Source organism: Conger conger, chromosome 7 (genome assembly GCF_963514075.1).
Source record: "Conger conger chromosome 7, fConCon1.1, whole genome shotgun sequence".
NCBI lineage: Eukaryota > Metazoa > Chordata > Actinopteri > Anguilliformes > Congridae > Conger > Conger conger.
The window spans coordinates 7,967,978-7,989,887 of NC_083766.1; the positions used below are offsets into that span (position 1 = coordinate 7,967,978).

General features: G+C 41.8%; 1 protein-coding gene across 1 annotated transcript in view; it reads right to left on the minus strand.

The window, feature by feature from the left end:
* The window catches only part of LOC133132519 (glutamate receptor ionotropic, kainate 4-like), a 192,702-nt gene that overhangs the window by 65,050 nt on the left and 105,742 nt on the right, over positions 1 to 21,910 (minus strand). The window contains exons 9-10 of the mRNA XM_061247979.1: positions 3,069 to 3,230; positions 917 to 1,069 (exon numbers count right to left, since the gene is read on the minus strand). Coding sequence (XP_061103963.1) covers positions 917 to 1,069; positions 3,069 to 3,230 — 315 coding nt within the window. The remainder of the gene's footprint in view (positions 1 to 916; positions 1,070 to 3,068; positions 3,231 to 21,910) is intronic.

A 21,910-nucleotide genomic window follows, 5' to 3' on the forward strand; every position in this document is an offset into this window, starting at 1 on the left:
AGGATTGTTGGCAACGACAATGTTTACAAATACGAGATTCCAACATACTCCAAAAGAAACAAAATTCAAGAAACAAAGAATCAAGACTAGGAGGAAGCAACTGAATATACCTGGCTAATCAGGAACATATGTAGCCATTTTTCTGAAACATTATGGTGCCCTGAAATGGGGGGATTATGAATGGGCTATAATTTCTACAGGGTGAAGCCAATATGAAATACTATCCATCCATCCATCCATTATCCTAACCCGCTTATCCTGAACAGGGTCGGAGGGGGGCTGGAGCCTATCCCAGTATACATTGGGCGAAAGGGAGGAATACACCCTGGACAGGTCGCCAGTCCATCGCAGGGCACACACACCATTCACCCACACACTCATACCTATGGGCAATTTAGACTCTCCAATCAGCCTAACCTGCATGTCTTTGGACTGTGGGAGGAAACCGGAGTACCCGGAGGAAACCCACGCAAACACGGGGAGAACATGAAAACTCCACACAGAGAGGCCCCGGCCGACCGGGATTCGAACCCAAGACCTCCTTGCTGTGAGGCAATGAAATACTAATAAAATAATCAAATCTGAGAATCTGCACTTTAACTCAGGTCAATTGTCTAAATGTAAAATTGAGTACAGCTTGGAATAAAAAATAAATTGTCTTTGTCACAAAAGTTATGGAGTTCACTGCATATTCCTGACTTTTCTGATTTTATATTTCGACATTTACTTCAGAGACTGTACAAAAAAATATATAGTGACTAAGCTGACATTGCTGAGTGACAGCGGGGGGGGGGGGGGCAGACATCACATCTGTTCGTCATTTTCCCAGCTGACAGATGGGTACGAAACAGGACCTACAGCCAAGGCAACAGGATGATTGATGGCTCTGTTAGACGGACGGGCCCTGCCCCCTTACCATCCTCAGGTAGTTCATCAGGCTGGTGCCGTGCTCCCAGATTTTGGAGGACTTGCAGGAGAGCTGTGTGACACCCACGTTCTGGCTGCGGTTGAGCTCCTGGACGGCCGCCACCACCGTGTGGACCGCGTCGTACATCAGCGCCGACGACAGCTGGGGCACGCGGCGGGAGAGAGGGCGCCATTAATCAACGCTCGCCTCGGAACACAAGCGGTTAAAACTGCCGGCTCATCAGATCAGTCACACAGCTGCTTTAACCCATGGGCTGGCTGCTCCATATGGCGGGGTGTGGAGGCAGAGTGTCTGACAGCTACTGTATATATGAACTCACAGCCAGAATGAAACACACACAGTGTTGGCACAAGTCGGAGGAAATAGTAAATACTGGTTTGGGGCAGATGTTGAAGTCAAGAAGAAGGGTGGGGTATGTTTGTGTGTGCGAGTGTGTGTGTGTGAGTGTGTGTGCGTGTGTGTGTGCACGTGTGCGTGTGCGTGTGTGTATGTGTGGGCGAGTGTGTTCGAGTGCATGTGTGTGTGTGTGTGTGTGTGTGTGTGGGTGTGTGTGGGTGTGTGTGTGCGTGTGTGTGTGCATGTGCGTGTGCGTGTGTGTGTGGGTGAGTGTGTGTGTGCACGTGTGCGTGTGTGTATGTGTAGGTGAGTGTGTGTGCACGTGTCCATGTGCGTGTGTGTGTGCGTGAGTGTGTGTGTGTGTGCGTGAGCGTGTGTGTGCGTGTGTGTGCGTGAGTGTGTGTGTGTGAGGGACAGATGGTTCAGCACGAGAGTGAGTGACCTTGATGTTTGGCAGTGCTTCGCTCGTATTTGCCAGCATTGCTACCTCTCTGGACAGCAGAAATGCTCTGAAATTAGGCCAGTCTGTTCTCTCCCACCACACACATCCCTCCTCCACGCTAGCGAAGGCCAGCTGGAATATCACGCTGAATCCGGGACTGCTCACTTCACTCAAGTAACCCCGCTGATGGAGCTAAACTCCCCGTGCGGATTCTCCTGGTGTTGGGAGTCACTCAGATTAGTGTTACAGATGATGCCAGGACCCAACAGGTGAGAGCGTGTTGTGTGCAGTAACAGGCAGTTTTGTGGTCTGCCCTGCACGGGATCTGGGGGAGGCCCCCCCGTAGCGGAACAAATTTAACACCGCTCAGACCGACATGCCCTACACTCTTTCATAAGCCCGCTTCTGCTGTCAGCAGATACCTTTTCAGAAAGCATATTTGGAGCCTGAGCTTTTCTGACGGTTCAATCTCTGATCAGCTCACTCTGGAGCAGGAGCTGAAGCCCGTCTGACGCAGTCCAAAAATACATCTTGATTAATTACAGATAAACCATAATTAGGCGTGAGTAACAGTCACAGAAACACTGGGTTTCAATGGATGGTGTGCATCGATGTCTTCTGGACAAGGGCTAGATTAACGCACTGAACACACCTAATGCCTTATTGAGTTTAAGACTACAGCGCTTTCAGGAGCAAACCAAAGAAAATATGAAGGTGACAACATTGTTTTTTTTCTGAGATCATTTTCCCCTCACAAAATGGAAGCTTTCTCCCAGTATACACCACACAGATGACACAGTCTAATAAAGGTTGGTTTACAGTTTGATCTGCTGTTAGTTTATTTTCAGATTGCAAGGTACAAACAAATGTATGATGTTAGAGAGAGATAATTAAGTCCGAAAATATCACATATCACCTAAGTTTTATCGCAGCTGACATGTCAATCCTACATAATATAAATTAAATTGCTTTGATTGCAAAATATAACTCCAACAGAGAATAATTTAGCATATTTCTTTGGAACTTCATACTTGCCTGCCAGTTATAAATTATTTTTGTACCAACAATTAAGAAATAATCTCTATAACCAGCCATGATTGAATTGTAGGACCTTTGCTTTTGCCCAGATGAGTTCAACACTACAATTTAAAAGTTTTCCTGACATTACCATTCAAGGCACATACTGAATTGTATAGTTTTATGTCCTTTCTATAATAACACATATTGCACCACTATGGCTGCACTTGTATATGACATTATCTCTCACTTTAAACATTTTTGGGTTGCATAATGGCACTTATTGCACAGTAGGGCTGCACTTGTACGCTTGAATGAGAGTGGGCGTGGCCTATCGATGCTCACCGGCGGTCCGGCGAAGGGGGCGTGGTCGCAGTTCTCCTGCCAGGAGCGGTTAAGGCTGAAGAGGAAGTCCTGGAAGAAGGGGTGGCTGTGGTTGAACACGGAGAAGCCCACGATGTTCACCCGCTGGTCGGCCATGTTGTCCAACTGCAGCATAGAAAATTCCTGTGAAGAGAAACAGCCAGAGGTTTAGATGCCAGCCTCTGTACAGCTGCTCCAAGTCGTTGGTGCTAACATGCCCCGTGTGGACATTTGGCCAAAAACGGATGAAGCCCAAAATATTGATTTTGTCTCACCTCACGTATATCAGTTCTTTTTTTTTTTTAAGATATTTTTTAGGCCTTTTTCAGCTTTATTGGACAGTATATAGAGACAGGAAGAATGGGGGTGAGAGAGAGGGAAAGACATGCGACAAATTGTCAGACGGTCGGATTCGAACCGTTGACGTCACGGCTCACAATGAGCATGCGGTCAGTGCTCTGCAGGCTGCGCCACCGAGACACCACGTATATCAGTTCTGAGTGGAGGAACCTCTATCTACCACTATCTATTCAGGGGAGAACAGACAAGCATGTGCTTTCTTCCTGAAGCATGTGATGCCATTCATAACACAGAAATTGTGCATTGCTCTTTCATGGCTGCCAAGTTTCCCACAGTCTGTACTTGGGCCCTTGCGTGGGCCTAGTTTGATACCAGACTGTGGGGCTTATCCATGCGGAAAAACTGCACCTTAACAGGACGAGGCACCCACGACCCAAGTCACTTTTGATTGATTGCTGTAAGTGTCGAATTCACCCATTCACACACACACACACACACACACACACACACACACACACACACACCAACAGCAACTGACTGCCTTGCAAGGCAGAAACCAGCTTGTTGGGAGCAATTGGGGATCATGTATCTCCCTTAGGGACACTTCCACAGCCACACACACAGGGTGGGGGGGGGGGGGGGGTTTGAACCGGCAACCCTCCAACTGCCAGACGACCAATCATCCCTCCTGAGCTAATGCCACCCCACTGCCACATGACATGCATAGTTCCAAAGTGCATAAAGGGGGTTTTATTTCTGAAAGTTAAATATGAAACCATGAAGCCACCTCAGGTGTGAGGAGAGCTATTCCCCCACACCACTGCATTCTTTGGCAAGGTCTTAAAAAATGCACTCAAATTAAAAAGAGGTAAAGCATTGCCGTGGAGATTACGGTCTCCTTCAGCTGTCCTCTTAAGCGCAGACTGCAGAAAAGGCCATCAGTTCCTTCACTCTCAGATCTGGATTCAGTGCTGCAGAGTACAGATAACTAAAAGAGCGCAGGAGCACAATTTCCCCTCCAATTTCGCTACGGCAAAAAGCGTTTCCGGACACACGATTATTCATCTAATTTACTGAGCAATTAATCTGCCGAGGTTTTTAGGGGAGCTTGTGGTACACAAAAGAATAAGTACTACATTAATTGCTATAATACCATGACGCGATAATTAATACGGCATAAATTCCAAACTTTAAGACATACATTTACTTATAAGACACTTTAACTCTGCAGTGGACTATCACATGATCTCAATGCTGCTGAGGTCAGCTACATAGCCAAACAAAGAAGATAAGCAGGATGGTCTCAGGTTTATAGTACTCCGGTATATTATAACAAATTTATAGTACCATGAAAAATAACTGCAGCACTCTAATTAAATCCCAGTAGGTGGGCTAGGAGGCCAGTAGTGGTCTTTACTTTACACACTTTCCCTTAGTTTTAAACTAGCTAAAACTACATAAATAAATCTATTATAAATCTATCTATAAATAAGTCAATGGAAGGTAACTTGCGATATGTCATATCACACACACACACACACACACACACACGGACGCAATCTCATATCCAGAACTAGAGAAAACATTCATTTAAAAATATAAACCTCATAGTGCTTTGGCCATTAAAATATATTAACCTTTGATTTGGATCTCATGAATTAATCATTTTTCACATCACAATAAAGTCAGCTATAAAGTCTGTATGCCCTTTCTTTCTCACATCCACCAGTTTTTTCCCCACCTCGCCCAGCACCCCCCACCTCACGCACCCCTCCGATCCCAACAGGGAACACTTTGTAAACACTCTGTTAACTGCAGTTTAACGGATCATTAAAGGGATTGTGTATGTAAATGAGACCGGGTCGTTAAGTAAGGTCCCAGCGAAGCAGCTGAACAGCAGAAACAAACACGAGTGAGCTGGTGGTCTTACCCCCATGGGATGGAGCGAGAGAAGGAGGGAGGGAGGGAGAAATAGGGAGAGAGAGAGAGAAAGATAAGAAGCAAGGGAGCTAGAATCATCAGAAGTGGCCCCCGAACACCTCAAAACGCTGCATCATTTTGTTTGTGTGTTGTTCGAAAACGGTTCGTTTCGAACAAAAACTTCTGTTTTCTTTTAAGTATACTGGTGCCTTTAGGTTCCAGGGTTGGAGGTCCTTTGTTATTTTGAACATGTTCTTACAGCCCCAGAACAAAGGAAAACAAACAGAGCTTACATAGCTGCAGATCAGAATCCCGCACTTCTCTTTGCTGTTGCTGACAAAATGTGTTAAAAAGACTTTTGGAGGCCTGGTGTTTTTTCATTTGAAAATGGCAATTTATGGATGAGAAGACCTTCTCTAAAAGGCCAACCGCTCCCTTTGGACTTTGTAGATGTGACTTTATCGCCATTTACATCAGCCAACTGAATCACAGAGTCTTACCCCTGAGATGGGCTTATCTACTTAAATATCAAAGCAGATGGTTACAACTTTCTGGAATAATTTTTTTGGCAGGGGAAAAATGGAAAGGCATCAGTTAATCCATATTCCAGATAACAGATTTGAAGATCGTGGGAAACTGTTGCCTCCCTTAACCCAGCAGACTTCGCTTTAATCAGCGGAACCATTTCTGTCTCTCAGCATCTCACCATTAAAACAGGAATCAAGTTGCATGTAAGCCGGTGCCATCACCTCTGAGTTCTATCTGTGATATTGCTTGGTTAATTGGTATATGGCTGAAAATGACATGGACCACATCTGAAACAGCTTACTTACACACACCCAGTGAGCACTTTATTTGGCAGACCTGTACACCAGTTAATATTTAAACAGCCAATAATGTGGCAGCAACTAAATGCATAAAAGCATGCAGACATGGTCAACAGGTTCAGCTGTTTTTCAGACCAAATGTCAGAATTTGGAAGAAATGTGATCTTAGTGACTATGACCGTGGAATGAAGCTGACAGGAAGGTGAAAGTAACACAAATAAGCACACATTACAATAGTGGTATGCAGAAGAGCGTCTCTGAACACAAACCTCTAAGTGGATAGGCTGCAGCAGCAGAAGACCAATTGGTCAATAAGATAAGCCAAATAAATACCTAATAAAGTGCTCAGTGAGTGTACATTCAGTACACTGGATGACAAAGGTGTTAAGTGGGTGACATTTTCTCTAGACGGAGTGTACTTAAAATATTCAGATAATATAGTTATTTCCAGGGTTCCACTGAGTAGGTTTAGTCGACAGTACATACTGTATTTTGAGGTCAGTCAGTTAAAAGGCTCTTTTGGACATGGCCCAGGTATGTTCTTTCCAACCGTGGTCTATAATTATCCTCAAAGAATATGTTCTTATTCATGATTACACCTTTTTGCCATATTTTAATAATTATTGACAAAAGGATTATTGATTATTTTGGCACAAAGTTTGGCACAATTTAACTGGAAGCATTATGTTTATGTTTTTCTCGTCATACTTTGGACACAGGACCCTTACTTTTGAATCACAGAAGGATTATTCCCGGTTGGATAACTACATTTACTCAAAAAGTAGGCAAGAGGAGTGAAGCTGTGTCCTCACAACAGAGCGATTGCCGCTTTAGGAGCGGTTACTATCACAGCTTGAATGTTCACACCGTGTTCCAGGCAATAAGTCAATTTCATGCTCAGACCAATTGCCATGTAGATTTAATTTCAGGGCAAAAGCCTCTTGCTGTTTTCTGATTATTATTATTTTTTTTCTTTCATGAAAACAGGAAATTATAAGGCCTTGATAAATGCCAGCACTTTCTGCAACATTACATATCAGCAGGCTGTCCCAGGAATTGTTTGGATTAACAAACCGTGCCAACAGCATCTGCACATTTGTGTACACCTTAGCCGAGAGGGCAGCCATCCTGACCACATGAATATCAGACTATTACAGAGCTGGCCTCCGCATAAGAGACTCTGACACAATGTGTTTTTTAAAATCTGAAAAAAAGAGAGAATGAGACAGTGAGTAACCTGTCAGTCGAAAATAACTGATGCTTAATTTCCTTCTCAATCATATCAAAAATTCCATATTCAAATGGATATTACTTCCATGGCGCAGCTGTGGTGTGGAACATGACTCAATTTCACTCTGTAAGGCCTGTGGTGTTTTATGCTGTTTGGCCAATACGCTCTGTTGCGGTTCTCAGTCAATATATTAAATGTGATGATTGCATATATCATAATAAAACGAATAAAATGTCAGGCTCCCTTTAGAATTATTATATACTGTATTACGTACATTTACATTAACTGTGATATATTTAAAAAATCTTTCCGTTAAAGAGGATTCATATTCAGTGGTGAACCAACAGGGGTTATAATACAGAGTTTGTTAGTTCAAAGAGGGGATCCTGCTATTGTACCCTCCAGTATTTAACTAGACCTGATCATATGCAAACTCCTGGTAAGTCTGGTACAAAACCACCTGGTACAAAATCTGGTCAATTTTTCAGTGAATATACAGTAGGCTCATTCTCCTGTGATTCCCCAATGCATATTCTCACAATATACCACAAACCTTTTTCTCAAACTTGACTGATGTCTGGCATTTGGCAGACACTCTTATCCAGAGTGACATACAGTTGATTAGACTAAGCAGGAGACAATCCTCCCCTGGAGCAATGCAGGGTTAAGGGCCTTGCCCAAGGGCCCAACAGTTGTGTGGATCTTATTGTGGCTACACCAGGGATTGAACCACCGACCTTGCGTGTCCCAGTCATGCACCTTAACCACTATGCTACAGGCCGCCCACTCAGTCGACCCTAGGGACTGAAATGAGCCATTTAACGAAAGGCCTAAATATACTTCTAAAATGTTAGTGTGGGAAACTTCTCCCCCATCCCAACACAATGTAACTTCAAATGAATCTCAAATCTTCAAATCTCTTCAAATCTCATGTGGTTTGGTTGAGATCTGTAGCATGTAAGATGCACGTTTTGTTATTATTATTATTATTATTATTATTATTATTATCATTCATTCATTCATTATCCTAACCCGCTTATCCTGAACAGGGTCGCAGGGGGGCTGGAGCCTATCCCAGCATACATTGGGCGAAAGGCAGGAATACACCCTGGACAGGTCGCCAGTCCATCGCAGGACACACACACCATTCACTCACACACTCATACTCATACTCACGGGCAATTTAGACTCGTAATCAGCCTAATCTGCATGTTTTTGGACTGTGCGAGGAAACCAGAGTACTCGGAGGGAACCCACGCAGACACGGGGAGAACATGCAAGCTCCACACAGAGAGGCCCTGGCCGACGGGGATTTGAACTCAGGACCTCCTTGCTGTGAGGCGGCAGTGCTACCGACTGCACCATCCGTGCCACCTTATTATTATTACTATTATTATTATTATTATTATTATTATTATCATTATTTTTATTTTTATTTTTATTTTTATTTTTATTTTAAATTTTATTTTAAATTTTATTTTAAATTTTATTTTAAATTTTATTTTAAATTTTATTTTAAATTTTTTAAATTTTTTTATTTCCAGACCCTGGGGGCCAGCCAAGAATCGACTCTGTCCCTTCCTGACTGACTACTCTGGTTGAAACATGTGTGCAAGTAGGCCCATGTAGTACGTATGACATAGGGCGTGGTATGGATTGGAAAGCAGAAATAAATTGGCAGAGCAAAAACAGCTATGCCAACTTACAAGTCTATGCTACCTAGAAGCAAGCAATTCATAAAACAATGGAGATTGCAGTAAAAATATCAGCATCAGCATCATAGCTGCCAGTTTTTTTCCTGTAGCCTACAGGTAGCTTGGTTAACAGATAATGACATGGCAATATTTGCCAGCTGTTGAGTTTGCTGTTTCAAACCTTACCTAGCTAGTTATATTTTATCTTATAAATTATTTAATATAACGTTAGCTAATCATTATCATCTATAGTTCTATAGTTTGGATTACATGTTACCTGGGTATAGCTTTTGCAGTTAAACAGGGCAACGTCTCATAATTTTCTACCCCATAGGTAAAGCTGTAGTCAAATACCTAGGCTAGCTAGCTACCGCTGCTTGTCAAAAAAACAAAATGCTGTTGTTGTACAGATAAATACTATATATACAATATATTACAGCTGATTGGACAATCAAGATCTTACAATGTGGTGCAGGTGCTGATTTGATAGCATTTAACTCATCTGAAATCATTCCAACCTAGCTCTGAAACATACAAAAGCTTTTGCCTCCACCTGAAATGCTGCCCAGATTCTCTCTGTGATTCCCAATCTGAAGAAATCCCTTTTGTGTCGGAATTGAATTACTTTAACTAATTTACACTGGTGCCCTCCTGTTTTGAACTAGGCTTGAAATAGGTCAACCGTTTAATAAAGACTTCAATTAAATCACCTCCAAGAGCCTTTTCACCAAGACTAAATAGATTAAGGGCTTTATGTACTCAGTGTAATTTCACATTTTGCCATATATTGGCACATGCTACCTCTTCATGGGTTGAAGAGATCATTTCACAGATAGTACAGATTATGACCAATCTGCATTATTTAGGGAACATTCTCACTCTAAACCCCACAGAGCTTTGTCCTTTATTAAGAAACACATTAATTCAGATAAATAACACTAGTCTGACTAAATAAATAACGTACAGTAGAGAAGATGGCATTGAATGTTAGGAAGAAAGTATTTAATTTAGATAAAATCTAGATCCCCATATCCCGATAGAATGCATGTGGATATCTCAGGTGGAAGGGAAGGCTGGTCAAGGCATCTTCGGTAGCAATTATTCAGTGCTAAGGTATAAGATCTGAATAGACAAGTTACTACAAGCGATGGGAGCTATGAAATATGTATGCCTGTCTCTTGTATTTGCAGCCAAGTTCCTTCCAGACCATTGCGAGTCAGTTTTTGAACATGAGATATTAACCCTGACACTCCTCTACAGATGAAGGAGGGAGGGGGTAGAGAGCGGGAGAGGGAGAGAGAGAGAGCAAGCTCTTTCAAGCATTACTGTGACTTCTCTGTCTATCAGCTGTGTACTGTGGTATGTAGTCTTTTTATGTTTCATGCGTCCAAAGAGACGCACACACAACAGCAAAAGAGCACAAGTCAAAAAGGGCAGCCTTGTTTCACAGTTTTTATGTTTCACTCCATTGCAACCTGCAAGAAATCAGTGTATACATTAAAACAGATGCTGGGAAACAATCAGGAAATGTTGTGGCACTTACTGTACAATGAGCTTGTCACACAGTATATTGGACATTTTCAACAGAAAAACATTGAAGTGAAAAATATATGAGTATATACAGTGGTGTGAAAAAGTGTTTGCCCCCTTCCTGATTTCTTATTTTTTTGCATGTTTGTCACATGTTTCAGATCATCAAACAAATTTAAATATTATTCAAAGACAACACAAGTAAACACAAAATGCAGTTTTTAAATGAAGGTTTTTATTATTAAAGGAGAAAAAAAATCCAAACCTACATGGCCCTGTGTGAAAAAGTGATTGCCCCCCCCTGTTAAAACATAACTTAACTGTGGTTTATCAAACCTGAGTCCAATTTCTCTAGCCACACCCAGGCATGATTACTGCCACACCTGTTCTCAATCAAGAAATCACTTAAATAGGACCTGCCTGACAAAGTGAAGTAGACCAAATGATCCTCAAAAGCTAGACATCATGCTGAGATCTAAAGAAATTCAGGAACAAATGAGAAAGAAAGTAATTGAGATCTATCAGTCTGGAAAAGGTTATAAAGCCATTTCTAAAGCTTTGGGACTCCAGCGAACCACAGTGAGAGCCATTATCCACAAATGGCGAAAACATGGAACAGTGGTGAACCTTCCCAGGAGTGGCCAGCCGACCAAAATTACCCCAAGAGCACAGCGACGACTCATCCAAGAGGTCACAAAAGACCCCACAACAACATCCAAAGAACTGCAGGCCTCACTTGGTTCAGTTAAGGTCAGTGTTCATGACTCCACCATAAGAAAGAGACTGGGCAAAAATGGCCTGCATGGCAGAGTTCCAAGATGAAAACCACTGCTAAGCAAAAAGAACATTAAGGCTCGTCTCAATTTTGCCAGAAAACATCTTGATCCCCAAGACTTTTGGGAAAATACTCTGGTCTGATGAGACAAAAGTTGAACTTTTTGGAAGGTGTGTGTCCCATTACATCTGGCGTAAAAGTAACACCGCATTTCAGAAAAAGAACATCATACCAACAGTAAAATATGGTGGTGGTAGTGTGATGGTCTGGGGCTGTTTTGCTGCTTCAGGACCTGGAAGACTTGCTGTGATAAATGGAACCATGAATTCTGCTGTCTACCAAAAAATCCTGAAGGAGAATGTCCGGCCATCTGTTCGTGACCTCAAGCTGGGTTCTGCAGCAGGACAATGATCCAAAACACACCAGCATGTCCACCTCTGAATGGCTGAAGAAAAACAAAATTAAGACTGGAGTGGTCTAGTCAAAGTCCTGACCTGAATCCTATTGAGATGCTGTGGCATGACCTTAAAAAGGCGGTTCATGCTCAAACCCTCCAATGTGGCTGAATTACAACAATTCTGCAAAGATGAGTGGGCCAAAATTCCTCCACAGCGCTGTAAGAGACTCATTGCAAGTTATCGCAAACGCTTGATTGCAGTTGTTGCTGCTAAGGGTGGCCCAACCAGTTATTAGGTTTAGGGGGCAATCACTTTTTCACACAGGGCCATGTAGGTTTGGATTTTTTTTCTCCCTTAATAATAAAAAAAACCTTCACTTAACTGCATTTTGTGTTCACTTGTGTTGTCTTTGACTAATATTTAAATTTGTTTGATCTGAAACATTAAGTGTGACAAACATGGCAAAAAAAAAAAAAAACACCACACACAGGAAGGGGGCAAACACTTTTTCACACCACTGTGTGTGTGTGTGTATATATAAGTCTTTTCAGAGGTGGTTCAATTGAACTCAATGGAATGACTGGGATACTAACAGAAAAATACCATAAGATTACATTACATTAATAGCATTTGGCAGACGCTCTTATCCAGAGCGATGTACAGTTGATTAGACTAAGCAGGAGACAATCCGCCCCTGGAGCAATGCAGGGTTAAGGGCCTTGCTTAAGGGCCCAACAGCTGTGCGGATCCTATTGTGGCTACACCGAGGATCGAACCACCAACCTTCGGGGTCCCAGTCATTTACCTTAACCACTACGCTACAGGCTGCCCTATATACAGGATACAGGATACAGGATACAGGATACAGGAACAGATGTACACAAACGGATGAAATAAAGCCATCATTCTTATAGGTAAAGAAGTGAAGGCTACACCGTAACAAGTAAGCCTATACCCTGGGTCCAGGTATTCTCAAACCACCACCATGAGAAGAAAATAATCTATATTTATGGATAATTATACCCTGGGTCCAGGTATTCTCACACCACCACCATTAGAATAAAATGTCTATGTTTATGGATAATTGTGTGGAAACCTTTATTGTAAAAATGATTATCGTAATACATAAAATTGCTAAATTGGTGATGGATGGCTTGAGAGAAAAAAAGAGATTATATAAAAATGTATTCAATGAAATTAATTAATTCAGTGAAAATTGTATGGCAATGCAATGCACCACATTTTTATATCCAGCTACACTCAATTAATCTATCGGATAAATATACTTAATGCCATACTCAACTCAGCTGAATGCCATGTAAAAAAAAACAAAAAAAACAAAACATGCAATGTGGTTTCATTCCAACAAATAGTAACATTTTAGCATTTAGAGAGGTTAGCTTGTGAGCGAGGCCCTGTTTGTTCACTAATAAATACTGTATTAACATTTACTGCTGTTCCTGTCCTAAAACACAGATTATTCATAATTTACAGTGTCCTCAGGATGTACTTTGCATTGATCTAATGCAATATTGCAGCAAATATGCTACTTTTATAAATAAAATTTAAATTATAAATTATGAGTTAATAAGTTATCACTAATAAAATGAATGGAAGTTAAAGTTTTAGTAATAGTGATTTAGCAAGTGTACCTCATGAATATATTTGGTTGTTTCTCATTCATTTCAGTTACTAACCATGTACCGTCAGATGAAAGGCGAAGTCCTGCTCAATGCTTGATAAATCTAGCAATACTTTGGACAGAGTTACAGCAGGGACTTGAATTGTAAGCGACACAGACTTGAAATGGCGAATACTCGTAATTAATGAGTTTTAGAGCTGGCAGACTATGAAATAAAAATAATGAAAATTGTATCAGGATATTATACACCGAGATTACTTAGCAGGTGCCTACATCGTACGCCATGATTAAATATTAATGTCTGCCAGCCAATTGGACCTCAGCGAGCATTTGATGAAAGATGAGATGCTGCCACCTTCCAAAAGGAAAGAGCAGATAAGGGGGAGAAAATTACCGTTCGCAAAAGCGAGAGACTTTGTCGAGGTCTGTTTCCAAAGCTCAAATTAGAATAAAGATAACTAATGAGGTTTCTATGCTGTCATGGAAGAAAAAACGCAATGCCGTCGGAATTTATTTAACAGTGACAAGAGAGCAGCCAGAGTTTCTTGGCTAATTACTGATTAGCATGCTCATTTACACATGACCACATCAGCTGGGGGTGTCACATAAGGAGCGAGAACAAAAGAAAGGAGCGGGGACATTAATTAGCGAGCATTAGATGTAATGCAGTGAATGAAACTCTTCCTATACTTAAAAGGAATGGCTTATACTGAAGGTTTCGTCTCCGAGCGTGTGCGATATCGCGTCAATTCAAGGATAATATGCCTTTGCGATTCAAAGTTCGCCCGCGACGATTCATTTATGATAGCCGGGACTGACCCATTATGCTCATGCCCACGCACATCAAACGCATTTGGGCGGATCTGTAGATTTTCTCGTTAAGGAAATCTCCCACTGGTGTGCACAGCACACCAACCCAAGTCAATCATGAATACCTTTTGCGGACAGTGTGCAAACGCGCAATCAATTTGTGTTTAGAGAACGGAACGAAACTAAACTTAGCAGGACGCTGCCCACTATTGTTCTTAAAGGGCTGGTCTTTCAGATCGGTTTCCTCTTGCTTGCGGCGCATCTGATCTGTGCCAGTTTCACAGATTTCTGCAAGCTGCCAGCTTCCAGCTGTGAACAATCCTCCTCTCAGCAGTACATGTCAACTTTGGCAGCAATTTACAAACATTGCAAACATGTTTATGTACATTAATTCCCCCAGCAGATGAATAGCATTCTCTTAATATTCATAAATATGCACCTTTCATCCGGTCACTGATGAGCCTAAGCAGCCACTTCCACTGTCAGGTGCAACATTGTCACATTCAGTTGTTTAACCACACATAATGGGGCACCAAGGGGAGTTCTGTGTCAGTAATTTGCCAGACAATTATCATAGAACAGGAGTAAACAATAGTCGCTTGACTTTCATTTGATGTTTTTCTGCAAAAAAAAAGGGAGCTGTTCCAAGAGTTTGAAAATAAAACCACAGGGAAATAGCTCTGCAGGTTGTAGCAAGCACACATCAGGGAGGCCACTATCGCAAAACTGATTTAGACTACTACTGAAGTGAAAGAGAGGTAAAGTAAAGATATCATGACTTGGTTATGGGAGGATTTTATTTTTCTTTCAAAGTTCACTTGTAAATATGTACACAGTTGAGTTGTCAGAGGACTCCCAATTATTTTTTGTTCCTAATTGCAAGTGTTTTGCGGCATAATGGCAAATAGTACAATATCAAAGTATAGGCTATAATATAGAGTCATTGTTAGGGAACCTGCCATGCTACTCCAGGGTTATGGGCTCATTACCCAGCTGGGGCTTCCCAGCTGCCATCTCATCGAGCAAAGTACTTAACCTGAACTGCACAGTAAAATATCCAATATCCAAACGTAGAAATGGATTGTATGCAAAAAAAAAATGCAATATTGCCCGCAGTCAGGGAGCACGCAGGATAGCGTGTGTGTCCTCTGAAATGTGAGCGGACAGCCTCTGCGTTTCACACGGCGGACACCCAGCCGAGCTTTGCAGTCACGCCAGCCCCATACCTCCTGATGCAGACAGTAAACGGACATGCGCTCAAGCAGAAAAAGCTCCTATTGAACAACACGACGGGTAATAATCTGCCTACTGAAGGCCTGCCTTCCTGGAGGACAGTATGATCGATAATTCACACTGGCTTGTGAACTCTGAAGTGCATCACCGCGTTGAGAACACAGGCCCGAGGAGTGGAGAACCTTGTAAGCCTGATTTTGTTATCGGAAAAGCACTCTGCTGTGCTTCACCTGAAATGAACCTCAGGATTTATCACGTTAAATAATAATGCCAACTGACACATCTAAGTAACTGAGTAGCACAGTAGGCCATCAGTTTTTTTTTGGAAGTCCCTTTTAATGAAAAGTGCTCTTTTCAGACAAAGTTTTTTGTTGGAATGTTTCTGAAATTACCCAAAAACACTTGACTTGATTTAAACTTGATTGAAAAGTGTAATTAATGTTCCCTGACATTAACTGTGAAGATGGAAAATATACAAGCATAGAAACTCTTTTTGCTCTAGTTTTCATTTAATCCTTAATATGTGTAATTTGTGTCACCTTACCATACACGTGACATGGCACGCTGCCACATAATGTGATGCAAACTCTACTGTCAGTCTATGTGAGATTATCAAATCACATACATGGACACATGCTAAGCAAAGGGTTAAAAAAGTACAGAAAACAGATATAGTTGATGTACCCAGATTAGAATTATTATTATTATTATTATGTGAATTTGTATGAAACACGACTGATAGGCCTATTTAATAAAAGCCCTAGTTAGAAATCATTCGAGTTTAGTTCTGAGGCACACAAGAGCTTCTGCCTGCAGCTGAAATGTTGGCAAGATTTTCTCAGTAGCAAAGACTCCCAATATGAAGAAACAGTTTATTGTATGATAATGAAATTTTCTTCTAACTAATTTAATCAGATGCCCTCTAGTTCTGCAGTCAGAACTAGGCTTAAAATAGCTTCATTGGTCAACCTTTTAAATCCCCATTAAAACTGTAAAGATTTCAATTAAATCCCCTTGGAGTCCCTTTTTACCGAGACTAAATAGATTTTGCGCTTTATGTACTCAGTAATTTTCCTATTTTGCCATATATTGACATATGCTACCTTTTCAGAAAAGATAATATGACTTCTCACTCCAACCTCCAAATACAGTATCACTTATTATGCTAACTGTCATCACAAGATAATTAGCCACAGGAATGAATAAAAATGAGCAAAAAATAATGTACAGTAGAGAAAAGTGTTTGACTTAGGCAAATTCTAGACACTCATATCCACGTAGAATACATGTGAATATCTCAGGTAGAATGAAAGGCTGTTCAGTAACAATCCTTCAACAAATGACTAATTGATGAGCTCTTTGAACCAAGCAGTACTACGGTATAAGATCTGAATATAGACAAGTTACGACAAGCGATGGGAGCTATGAAATATGCATGGCTACCTCTTGTATCTGAAGCCAAGTTCCTTCAAGACAATTGGGGTTCAGTTTCTGAACATGATAAATTAACCCTGACTATGGAGAGGAGGGAGGGAAGAGAGATAGAAAGGGGGGGAGTGAGAGAGAGCGAGAGAGCTTTTCATCCAAGGATTATTGTAAGTTGTCACATGGGTAAATTGTCACACCGTTAATTTCTTGTTAACACAAGAGACACTACCTCAAACGTTGAATAGCTACTTTGTCAGACCATGTTCTGAGGTCAAATTCCTGTTTACATTTTATCATGTATGTAAATCACACTAATCTGACGTGAGGACAGTTTTCTTATTTAACAATCCCTTTTACAATTTATGTATTAATGAAACTTTTCTTAATATCACATTTACCTTTTTAAAGTCTGATGGCATTTTCGATACAGGCTACTTTACTCCTATTTTATGTAGTTTCATGTTTTTTCCCAAGGGTACATATCATTAGATTAGCTTTATTGACACATTTTGGCTTTGGTTGTAGGTTTCCAGGCCATCTGACAACCTCTAGTCCCTCCGTGATAAAAGATATACAGTAGCTATATAAATGGAAATGTCTATATTGGTAAATAGACTACATATTTTGTTTTAATGTAGTTAAAGGCAATATCTGCTGTAATGGCTAGCAACTTCACCCAAGCCGATTCTGTTGGAGAGCTGGAGGTCGTAGTTTGCAACTCCCGGTACTTTTCCACCTTGAAAATTGACTTTCTACATTCCATCTTCCTCAAGACAAGAATGTGTTTATGTGTGTTTACTTTGAGTTGTGACTGGTGATTGGTTTTCGTGAAGCCAAGAGTACAACACAATCCCTTTATTTGGGTTATACCTCTCCAGGATTTCTCTGGCATTTCTTTCCACTCAAAATGAACTACACATGCCACCGTGTTTGGGCTTTGGAGGAGGGGCGAAGCACTGAGAAGGAAAGGTTTGATGTTATCATGATGGATTATGACAGCCACAAAGATCATCTCTTACATCTTCACTTCACGCACATACGCACAATATATCTGATAACTGTTGGAGGCAAGGCTACGAGGTACACTGGAGGCTTGTGTGTGTGTGTGTGTGTGTGTGTGTGTGTGTGTTTGTGTGAGAAGTTGGACGGTTGTGGTGGGGGGCTGGGGTAATAGTGTTGTCTGATCATCCACCTCCACTGTCAGCTCTCAGGGGCATGTGTGCTGAGTCAACAATGACAGGCAGTGTGAAGGATGGACCATCGTCAACGGCGATGGCCACATAACATGTCAACGTCACATCATGCCTCAAAAGTGAGGACTGCTGGCTTAATGGCCTTCCTCTTTTAACCTTCAAATGACATCACACCTCTATCCCACACCGCCACGCTCCCGCCCCACCCTGGAGGCGGACCAAGCTTCAGTTTAATAGAATGTGGAAAGGTGAACGAGACCATATACTCCCACGGAAGTCAACATTGATGAACCGTGGCCAGGATGACTGTGTGCATATTCTAACTGAATTAAAAATTATTATATAAAAAAATAATACAAAATACAAGATATGTAACATCAATTAAAATAAAGAAGAAAGAAAAATATCATTAAAAAATGAGAAGAAAGTTCTAATGAATCACGTCGTATCAGTGTTATTAGCCTCTGAGGAGCGTAAATGACTTGGACGGTACTCTTCACCCAGTGGCACTGTATTTCCTGAGGGCCAAAAGCGCCTCTCTGGTCTGTGCTCCACTGTAGACCTCTCAACGAGACAAAACGAGGGAGACATTCCTCTGAGGCGTGCAGCCAATTAGGGCGGCTCCCACACTCATCCTGTCAGAGAACCTGGGGAGCAGAGAACCCAAGAGCCAGAACCACCCCTCTTTACCTCTGCCCGTTTTCACTCCTCTGTGGTTATCACTCCCACGTTAGTCACGATGCATTAGCGCCTCGACGCCGCCGTCACACGCTCCCGCCAAAGCCTGCAGAAACTGATATGCCCGCGCTGACCGCCGAACGATCCCACACCGCCACGGCGGGAAGCTAAATCGCTCTTTAATGGTACACGGTCCCTTGGGCAACACAAATGGGGGCGGGGGCACACAAAGAGCAGAACAGGGTTATAAAACGAAAGCGGTGAAGCGGACAAGAACGATCAACGAGGCAAGAGCACTTATGTTGTTTTGTTTAGTGTTGGGACTGTGGGACCGAGACTCTATTTCTAGTAAACAGGTGTACATATGTTTTTTTTAATAAAAAATTGCTTCTGGGAATTTGTACAACATCTGAGAGTTCCATCTAGCCAATTTAGATTGCTGATGGTTTCCGGGTGAGGCTCAGCTTCTTTGCCGGTCCCCACAAGGCCTCTGTGTGCTCACAGAGACCTGCCAAACGTTTCTTCCCCTTGTACCTCAACTCAACAGCAGACCTCTCGCACCTGAAAGCCAACCAAACGAGGTACACTCCTATCCACCAATGAGCAGAAACATTCCAACAGCAGATAAATGCAAATGGCAAAATCTGCCTGTCGCTTTGGCGCAAGGCTGCCAGCCACAGGAACGATTCCAGGGAACAAATTACACAGGAAAATGCGATGGCAGGTAATTCATCTGCGGCCGTGTGAGATTAGCACGGGGGCCAGGCGTACTCCTGGAGCTGGCTGGAATGGTCGGAGCGTGATTGTTCCAGCGGGAGGTGAGATAGCGCTCTGTGCCCCGGGAAGAGGCAGGCTGCTCGGCAACTCCCGACGGGAAGGTAAGGGGGGGGGGGTGGCTTTACGGGAATGACTTTCAGTCACCGCCAACCTTCCAATTTACTGCGGAATTCCACCAGCTTGGGAAGAGAATCAGGATTCGCCCTTCGGGAGCACGGAGCTCTGCCATAGACCAGACCGCCGAATCCGGGTACTTTGATGTACGCGCCCCTTTCGCGGGGGTAAGCATAGCACAGCGGGAACAGGGTATTTTACCTAAATTAGCGATATCTTTTGACAACAATATCCAACATTTTATTTATTATATTTCCTGAAAGTCTTTTTAGCATTTCCACAGTAAGTTCACATTTTCACAACGAGAAACGTTTTTCAGAACGAGAGCTTTGTTTGAAACCAGCGTCAGTCTGCTTCTGCACCTGCTCTATCGCCCTGTGGCAAAGTCCGGCGGTACACTGACGTTAACCTAGCTAGCTCCGTGTCTTGTATATAATTTGTATAGATATATATATATTGATAGACTGCCTCAGCACCAGTGGCAAGTAACGTTAGGTAGCTAGCTAGCTACAACGCTATGGCTGGTGTCAAACAAAGCTCTCGTTCTCAAAAACTACTCATCGTAAAAATGTCAACTTAGTATGGAAATGCTAAAAAGACTTTCAGCTTGTTGGAAATATAATAAAAAATAAAATATATTGTTTTCAAAAGATATAGTTAATTTATGTCAAATACCCTATTCCGCTGTGTTTTGCCTGCACGTGCAAAGGGTTGGCGGTGGCTATGGCGGGGATGCGTTGCCGGTCTGGTCTATGGAAGTGTGGTGCCTAGGCCCTGCCCTCTGAACTTCTCCAAGCTCTACCTCACCCCAACATTCGGTGATGAATTTGTCTTTTATTTATGAGCACTCAATCAATAATAGCATGTTCTCCCTGCCGATTCATTGGAACATGATACTGCACTTGCCTTCCTTCACTTAGTTGGTCCTGTACCCTCCGTTATCGTTCAGTATTGAATATGAAAATATACATGCTGTATGCGTGTACATGTACAGTAGCACCAAGCGATGCTGTTGATCAGGCAAAGATCTGACTTGCCGGACACAGGATCTAGTCTTTCACTGCACATTACCCTGTTGACAGGTATGACTTATGCTCTATATAAATTTCTTTATGGAAAAAAAAAAAGAAAAAGAAATTATCATTTCATCAAAAATGATTTGATGTGACAACACCCTCCACCTTAAACAACACTCTTGACGGCACTAAAATGAGAGCAGAATGATGGTGTGATGTTGCAGTCGTTTCCTGATGAACACTGTCAGGGTGAGCTATGACAGTGTGGGAAACAGGGGACAACATAAAGTCAAATGAGCGCCTCACTCAATTTTTACACACGCTGCAGTGTCCGGCAATAATCTTATAAATCTGCAGTAATCTGCAAGTTTTATAATACTATGTAACCTTGGTACTACTGTATGTACTCCACTTCAGATCTATAAATTCTCTCAGCTAGATTCCTATCGTCAGGTAGCCCGGATTGTAACTCAGAGTTTGATTGCCAGGTCGCTGTGTTATTTCAGTAAATATATAACTGTATGAATTAATAGTATGTAAAAACGGTAAGTTCTGCAAGTTGCTCTGGATAACAACAACAGCAGCTAAATATCTAAATGTAAATACATAAAATTATTAGTATCCATGTAGCATGGAAGCTACCTGAATTGTAGTATCTCCATGGTGATTGCGCAGCTGTCACTCAATGCTGAGAGCATGCCTGAGGCCCAGACTCAATCTAAGCAAATTGTGCTTTGTCTTTCAGTTTAGAAACAAATTCAGGCACTTAATTTCCCAAACAATTCCAACAGCGGCTGTTTTAGTCATTTCAGTGAATAACGATGTAGGTATAAAAAAATTACAAAAAAACATATAAAAGCATTCTGAAGTTAAGGAGGATGTGCACTATATTGCATTAAATCTTAAACCTATTTATATAAAATCAGGAATCGAAGAGGGAGAGCCAGAGGTGAAAAAATAGCTGTTTGTGTGTCTTTTCGTTTCTCATTTACATGTTTATCCCACTGCTCGCTAATTAGAAAAAATATATCATTTTCTTCTAGGTTTAATTAGTCAACTCGACTCTTTCTGGTACTGCAGAGAGTACTCCCAATTCAGGGGCTCAGCTCACTGTTTGACCAACTTTCAGGCAGGGTCATGAATGAAAATTAAAAATCTAAGAGGATTACATGCTTTGTTCTGCTGAATTACGTGCCTGATATGCACTTCCTAGTTGAGAGTTGTCAGTTGTTTGTTTGGTTGTTTGGTTTGTTTGACT